General features: G+C 56.6%; 1 protein-coding gene across 2 annotated transcripts in view; it reads right to left on the reverse strand.

Annotated features, from left to right (window-relative positions):
• Positions 1 to 7844, reverse strand: part of LMX1B (LIM homeobox transcription factor 1 beta) — an 86714-nt gene extending 78870 nt beyond the window's left edge. For both annotated transcript variants that reach the window (XM_050760559.1, XM_050760558.1), the window contains exons 1-2: positions 7706 to 7844; positions 6744 to 6930 (exon numbers count right to left, since the gene is read on the reverse strand). In XM_050760559.1, coding sequence (XP_050616516.1) covers positions 6744 to 6930; positions 7706 to 7844 — 326 coding nt within the window. The remainder of the gene's footprint in view (positions 1 to 6743; positions 6931 to 7705) is intronic.
• Between the last annotated feature and the right edge of the window lie 379 nt (positions 7845 to 8223).

Here is an 8223-nt window from a genome sequence, read left to right on the forward strand (position 1 = left end):
GTGGGCATCGCTCTTGCTCTGGGTGGCCGTTACAACCTTCCCCAGCTAGCCACCTCCCCACAGTTCCCAGGAAAGCCTCTCTCACCGCACTGGCCTGGCCAGGAAGCAAACATCTTTGTTTCTTCTGGAACCGGGCTCCAGGAACCGGGTTTTTCCTTCAGCAACACTTCCCCCCAGTTCACCAAGTGCCAAGGCCAGCCAGGTGCTCTGCCATCAGCCAGGACATTCGTCCAGGGTTGGTCTGAGCCAGGCTCCCAATTGAGACAAAGCCTCCCTACAAATGTACCCACACATCCCCAGATCCCCAGCCCCTCATCCTCCCTTTGGGGCCCTAAGGTCAGCAGGGCAGGTCCAGCGGCTGCCAGTCAAGATGCTGAGCAGAAATGGATACAGTATTATCCAGGGAATAACAAAGGAAGGGCCCACGTGGAAATTTATTTGTACTGATCAGGCGAAGCAAAGGTAAAGGGCAGAGAGGAAGTGCTGTCAGCCGGCCTGAAACCCAAGAAAGTTGCCATTGCGAGCACAGTGGCCCCTTATGCCCCACCACTCCCCACCGCAGCAGTAGTTAAAGCAAACACAGGCCCTTCACTGCTCCGTCAGTTACACCTTCCCCCCAAAATTACACAAACTTTGAAACATTTTTCTGAGAGAAGATGGATGCTTCAGGAGACTTGAGGTCAAGGCTAGGCTGTTTAAAGTATATTATTAACAAATAAACATTTACTGCAAAAAAAAAAAAAAAAAGAGAGAGCGAGAGAGAAAAACCCTATAGGCCACCGGGGAACCAAATCATGTTGCTTTTGGCATCAAATGACAGGAGACATTTATGACATGAATGGAGAACACCAGCCGATTGATGAAATGGCAAACGTCTGCCACTTTGCTTCCTCTACCTTCGTGAATCAACTTTTTCAAATATGGTTTTCAGCCTTAGCCCTCTCTCACTACCACCGTCTCTCCACTTCTGACTGCAGTGGCAATAAATATATATAATTTTGGTTTTGCTCTTTGCTGCCATCAGCACAGAATCTGGTTGGAGAGGGCCAGAGGAACTTCCGGCTGGGTCAGCCAGAGAGCCAGGGTCCTCGGGCACCCCCAAGTGACTGACAGCTCACATGCGGCTCCTTGTATGAGTGGACTATCCCTCCCTTCCTCCCTCCCCTGGCTGAGGCTTGATTGTGGTGTCCAACAAATTGGAAGTTATAACTCATGTTGGTGAGAGTATCCTCCATCCTTCAGCCTAACTGATGCCAAAGTAGGACTGGTTTTTTTCCCCTTCCTTTTCTTTATTTTTTAGAAACTTCAGAGCCGCAGGACAAAGGCGGCTCCTTGGAGAAGCATCGCCAGCCACCCATGGGTGGAAACCTCACAAGGCCACAGAGCCTGAGCTGAGGGGACTTCTGAGCTCCTGGAATGGTGTTTCTCCACATTTTAAACCTCATCTTCCTTCTGAGAAATACACAAATCCCCGGATCTCTCCCCCACCTACCCCCTTCTCCACTGGCTGAGCTTTATTTTCTGTGGCTTCAATCACAAAACAATAAGTACAAACAGTTCTTCAAATGTGAATTATTAAGCTTTTCCAAGCTATATGCAGGCCCTGGAGATGCCAATTGTTTCCTGGTGGAAATACTGTTGCTCTGGACCACCCTGTCTGTCCCCCAAGGAGAAAGAGCCCAGCACACCCGGCCACCCTGTTGCAGCCCTTTCTGATAATGCAGTTGGCATCTGTGCACACCCACGCAATCAGGTTTTCTACCTCTCTTGAGGTGCAGGAGAGGATAATGGATTCCCCAGAGAATGAGGTGCAGGAGAGGATAACGGATCCCCCAGAGAATGGAATATTTATTGGAGTTCCACCAGGTGCCTGTGTAATCCTCATAACCACCCCGCAAAGTCACATCATCATCCCCAGTTTGTTGATGAAGCCCTGGCTCAGAGATGGGCAACCACTTAGCGAAGATCACACAGCTGCTAAGATTTGGGGCTGGGAGGTGAACTCAGGTCTGACTCGGAGTCTAAAGCTCTTTTCATGGCTGAAGAAGACAAGACTTTCACAGTGTCCTATGAAAGGAAAGGCAATGGCTTCCCCAGGGTGCTCCTCATCCTTCCTGAATGGAGAGGCTCAGGGTAAACCTTGTGTACCATGGAACCTGGGTATAGAACCTGTTGGCAGTGTGGTGTGTGTCCTCGGAGACAAGGTATTCCCTGCCATGCTCATGGTGAGAACAGTAACAGCAATAACTTCCAGAGTATTAATAACAAGCCAGGCAAGATGCCAAGTCCTTTGGGGTACCTTATCTCAAGTCCTTATAAGAATACGTGCCCCCAGCAGATTAAGTCCCCATTTCAGAGGAGGATCAGGTAGGTGCCAGGGCCATGTGGTCTCTTAAGTCTGGCTCCAATGGACAGGGCAGGAGAGAGCTGACAGTCACCAATCACATACCCCAGAGGAGATCCTCCCAGCCTACTTACCCCACTCAAGAAAAATAGGGCAAACAAATGAGGCCACACCAGCCCAGCGCCCGGGGAGTTGAGGGTGAGCCAGGAGTCACTGTGAATAATGTCTCCGTTCAGCAGCAGGGGACTGCAGCCCCAGGAAGGCCTGTGCTTACCCCATTGCACACAGCCAAGGTGCTGGGGTTAAATGGAGAGGTACCCTCCAAAGGGCCAGAGAGTCCCCAGACTTGGGCTGCCAGGGTGGGCCCTTTGGGCCTCGGCCCCCAGAGACAGCACCATAGAAGCCTTTTTGTAAGGCAAAGTCCTGGCTCCTCCTCCCAAGCAGACAGTTTCCAGGACAGGCGCTCTGCAGCCCTGAGTGAGTTTGATGGTTGGGGCAGGGGGGCTCGCTGGTTGGGGTACACACGGAGGAAGGGGTGCTGCTTGAAGTGGCACCCTGCAGGGGAGCCTATGGGAGGCCTTCCAGGCTGGGAGAAGTAGCCAGAGAAGGCCAGAGGCTGACTGCTCTCCCCCTGGGCCACACCCGAACGCGGGAGTTGGATGGGGAGTGTGGGGGGAGAGGTGAGCCTCCCAGGAAGGTCTTTCCCGGGCTAAACACTTCCAAGGAAAGGAATGTGCAGGGCAGAGCGGTTGGGCCACTGGAGCCACAGCCAGCTGGGGGAAATTTTTTAAAAACTCACCCCAGGACTCAAGAGGGCTTTTTGTGAAACTCAATCAAAGCCTGGATGCTCCCCTTCTGACAAGCTGGGCACATCCTACCTGGGCAGGCGAGCCCAAAGGGCCCCCGGCGGGCCCGGCGGAGCCCTGGAAGTCTGTGCCGCCGAGAGGCTCGGCCGCCCGGGCAGGCCCTGCGGGCGGAAGGGCGCCGCGGCCCCGCCGCCGAGGTAGGAGTGCGGCCCGGGCCGCAGCCCCGCGTCTCGCCGTGCACAAAGGCGCCCGCTTGCACCCCAGGGTCGCCAAACCTGGGAGCTGTCTTACAAGCGATTAGACTCCATTTTGTGACAGATTTTTGGACTCTCCCACCGACCCTCCCCCCTTCCGGAGCCTCCTCCAGGAATTCTCCACCTCTTCAGGATAAAAACCCTTTCCAGACGAGCGACAGACGGCAAGAAAAGAGAGTTACATAATTCTATTTGGCCAAGCCGCCAAGAAAAAAAACATGGGAGGGGAGAACGTGCCTTATTTTTCATTTGTTCTCCGGTGGAGGACGGTGAGAGGTGTTCCTGATTTGGGGGAGGCTGCGTTTCCTCTCCGTTTCCTAACCGGTTTTCTGTCCGAAAAGACTGCTTTTTTGTTGTTGTTGTTGTTGAAGGATCCCCCAAAAATCACTCATGGGGAAAAAGCAGACTTTTGGAGTTAAGAGTGAAAATGCCCAAACTCCACGGCCGGCGCTCTCTTCTGCCCGCCAAGGATGTACAAAAGGATTTTTATCAAATTCAGCTCAATGTGCCCCAGTGTCAATTAATTACCCCCGTGGTGCGTAAAAGAACTTGGCACTTCTGGGAGTCTGGGATCTTTGAGAACAAATCGAAAGGAGGAAGAGACACTTACTAAAAACGGCAACCTCTTTTTAAGGATGGAACCCTGCAACTCAACTAGGGTTGAGGACACATTTTTCAGAAGTTGTGTTTGGTTGGGGGGTTGTTAATTTCCCAATACCGCTGACGCACAGACTCGACAAAATCAAGAAGGCACGTTTCTGTGCCCGCTTGCCTGGATTCTTGTCTGAAAAGCATTTACACACAAATGAAATAAATATGCATCTGCAATTCTCAAAGAAAAAAAGAAATGTAAATAAAAAAATTTTTATTGTGCAAAGAACATCCCTTTCCAGTGAGCTGCTGCCTGCCTGGAGCGGCGCTCCATCTCCCTGTGAAACGACTCACTGGGTATTTGTCCCCAAGATTGTCTTGATAACAACCACCCCACAACCCCACCCCCAGCACATCCTGCCGGCCGGCCTAACACAGATACCTAATTGGCATTATTGGAAAAAACGGAATGAGGGAGGAGGAGTGAACTGTCCACAGCTAGAATAATGCACTCCCCACCCCAGGCTTCAGCCCCACAGGATCCAGACTGAGTGAGGTCTGCCGACCTGAGATTTGCCCTGTGCCAAAAACCATTCCCAACACACCGGACTGCACTGAAGAAGCCGGCTCTTAGGTGACTTTCTTTTTCTTTTTAAAACAAATATACTTTGGACAAAGCAGTCACAAATGTTTAACGTTTAATTGTTTTGTAAGATGAGGTGGTGAGCCGCTCATCTCTAAGGTAACATCCAGCTGAAATTTCATGACTTTACCATTCTGTGCCTGAAGAACCAGGGGGTATCCTTTCTTTTTTAAAAATAGAAGCTCCATAAATAATTATGGCGAGTGGGGGGAGGGCAGACTACGTACAAGCGATTGGAAAGTCTTTTCAACATATTTTGTTTTTTTTTTTTCTCTTAAGCCGTGCAAATGATTTGGAGGCCTGTTTCTAGTTTCCTGGGCCCCCTTTCCCCCGTGTTGTCGTCCAGGCTGGTGGCTGAGCTGGGTGTAAGTGGCACTGCCAGAGCTCGGGGTCAGGCAAGCAGAGTGTGGCCAGGGGTGCAGGGCGTGGTGGGGAGGGGGTTGGAGGCTGGTGCACCCGGCAGAGGGGCTCCTCTAGCCGGCCCAGAGCCCACAGCCACATCTACCCCAAACTATTTTCCCCATTCAATTTGTGCTGCTCTATGCTTGGGCTGTGGCTGAACCTACTGGCCGCCTCTCCCTCTCCGGGAACTAGAATCATATTAGTCCAGAGCACAGCACAAAGCCGACTGACGGCAGTGTGCCTAAATCTGGGGTGCTTCCTACTGAGAGGAAGGCCTCAGCTGCACTCTGGGACCAGCAAAACAGCAGACCCTCTGAATGGACTCCAATCTCTACCCAAAGATCCCTCAGCTGGAAGAAAGAGCTAGGTGCAAAAAGCAGCTCAGGCTCAGCCCCCAGACCACCAGGCACAGCCAGAACCTTTTGGGGTAAAATCCGACGCACTCTCGAGGGCTCTGGCCTGCACTATTTCCAGGCCTCAGTTTAACAGTTGGGCTGAGCTGCTTTCCACTAGGCCCTGGATTTGGGGACAATCCCTGGGCAGAGCACGTAGGTTGCACTCACCAGGAGGCGCCGGCAGCCCAGCTTTTCTTTCCCTGGAGGCTTGGGCATACAGAGCCCTCTCTGAGCACCAAACCACCTAAGCAGCCTACCGGCTCTGCAGCCTCATCCAGGACGGTTTTCTGCCATCATTAAAAACTTTTGCAGGCACCCACTGTGTCTGCAACAGGGCTTTGGGGATCCCCACACCCCTCTTTCAGTTGTGCCTTCTCACTGCCTCCGTCCCAATTGCATTGCCAGGCAGAAAACCCAGCAGGTCAAAAGAAAAAGCCTGCATGTACTGTTATCTGTCCCCAACCCCGGCCATACAAATCCAGTCTCAGCTAAGAACTAGTTAGCAAGAAAGGCTCAACCCACATCTCTGGCCTCAGCCCTGAGGTTTGGGTTGTACCAGGGCAGAGCGGGCCAACCCCCTCCTAATACACACTACCAGAAAGGAGGCCTTCTAGGGAGGGCTGACTGGGTCCGCTCCTCACTCCCATTGGGAGCCCCAGATTGTAACTTGCCACCTTTTGAGGTCCTCTTCCTAGAATGCTTCTCCAACCAACGAAAATTGCCAAGTGCAAAATTCCCGCATGGAACGGTTTGGGGAATATGGACATTCTTTTCTCTCCATCAGGGACTAAAAGTGCAGCAGGGAGCCTGACAGAAAGGGGGCCTCCCTTGCGGCTCAGGCCGTTCAGTGCCCAGCGCTCCACCTCCTGGCTCCTGGTTCCTGGCTCCAGGCTCCAGGAATCCCAAACCCCCACACACCAGGCCCTTGAAGCAGTCTGCCAGGCCTGGCTCCCTAAAGCACTGTTTTCCTCTGGAAATAAATTTTGGGTTCCCAATTCAGGCCTCCGTAGGGCCAGACCCTACATCCCAGGACCCAGGCACCAAATCCCTCAGCCGGCCCAGCGCAGGATTCCGGGACAACCGATGGCAACTGCGGGCCGTCCGGAGGCTCCCAGGACCCCATCAGTGCCGGCTGGGCTGGGTTGGTCCGCACCAGCCCCAAGACGCGCAGCTCTCGGAACCCTTGGAACTGCCTGGCCCAGTCGCGCACAGAGCCGGCGGCAGAGCGGGCCAGGGCCGGGCCCGGCAGGGGGCTGACCGGGCTCGAGTGCCGGGCGGTGGCGGGGAAGGAGGACGAGAAGCGCTTACTGTTGGTAGTCTTGTTTGCAGTACAGTTTCCGATCCCGGAAGTAGCAGCTGGTGGTGAGGGCTTGCTGACACGCCGCGCACTGCAAACACTCCTCGTGCCAGGACGACTCGTTGACTCGCATCAGGAAGCGGTCGGAGATGGGCCGCTGGCAGCCCTCGCAGACGGCGGGATGCGGGCAGTCGGAGCCTGCAGCGCACAGGGCGAAAGCCCGGCCGTCAGCGCCGCCCGGCCCAGCCCCGGCGTCCCGGTCGCACGGGGCCCACAGCCCCCGGCCCCGAGGGCTCGGGCCGCCCGGGATCACCTCCTGCCGCCTGCGCTCCCCGGACTGCCGCGCCAGGGGCCGGGAGGCCCCGGCTAGTCCGCCCCGGTCCGCGGGCTCCGGCGTGGAGGCCGCGGGCCTCGAGCCTTGGCTCGGCGCTGCGCTCTCCCCTTCTCCGGAGAATCCGCGCTCCGTGTTAAGACAAATGAGGAGCACGGCACGGCGCAGGGTGGCCGGCTGGGACCAAGACAGGCGAGGTGAGGCTGGGACGCTCGCTGGCTGACACGCCCCACGGTGGCGTTCGTGGTCTTCTGTCCCCGATCTCCCCCAAATCTGTGGTTCCAGTGACCAGGGAGACGTTTTTCCTCTTAGAATCTCCCCCACCCCAGGTGACCTGGCGCCTCTCCCAAGCTCACCAAGGTGATTGCTAGGTCCTCCATCACCCCTGCCACCCGCCACCTACCACACCGGAGTGGCAGCTCTAGAACCTAGGCCTGTAAAGGATGGTGGGTGGCGACTGCAGCTGTCCTGTCCCCTCAGGACCCCTGCCGGAGGCGTGCTTGCGGCCCTCTGGTGATCACTCCAGTAGTCCTGTCTTTCTGCCCCCTCCCCATGTCCTGTAAACCCATTTCCTTTATCTGTTGGCCCGGACGCCCCTGTCCCACGCCCGAGACCATTCGGGCGTTCCGACCCCGCACTCACCCAGCAGCACCCCCAGAGTGGCGGGCCCGGGGCGCAAGGCGTGCTCCTCCATCTTGATGCCGTCCAACATCTTGGCGCAGTCCGTCTGCCCGCGAGGGAAGCACCTCTCCAGCGACTCGGGACCTGTTGCTATATCCATGGGACGCGGGGCGCGCTGCGGACCACGCCGGCCGGGCTGCTCGCCCGCCGGCCCGTCCACCCGCTCTCCGCCGCCGCGGCCCTGGAGCCGGGGAGGCGCGGCCCCCGCAGGGCAGGGGTTGCGCCGGCTCCCGGCGATCGCGGAGCGGCGACGCGCTGGCCCCGGGCCCCGGCGTCGTGCGGGCGGGCCGGGGCGGCTGCAGCCCGCGCCGCACTCTCCGGGACACTTGCAGCCACGCGCGCCGGCTTCTCTGTCACCTGCTTGTCAGTCCCGGAGCCCGGCGGCGGCGGCGGCTGCAGACCCAGCCGCGGGGAGTAGGCGGCGGCGGCGGTGGCGGTGGCGGTGGCGGCGGCGGCGGGCGGGGGAGGGGGTGGGGGTG

Source organism: Macaca thibetana, chromosome 15 (genome assembly GCF_024542745.1).
Source record: "Macaca thibetana thibetana isolate TM-01 chromosome 15, ASM2454274v1, whole genome shotgun sequence".
Classification (NCBI taxonomy): Eukaryota; Metazoa; Chordata; class Mammalia; order Primates; family Cercopithecidae; genus Macaca; species Macaca thibetana.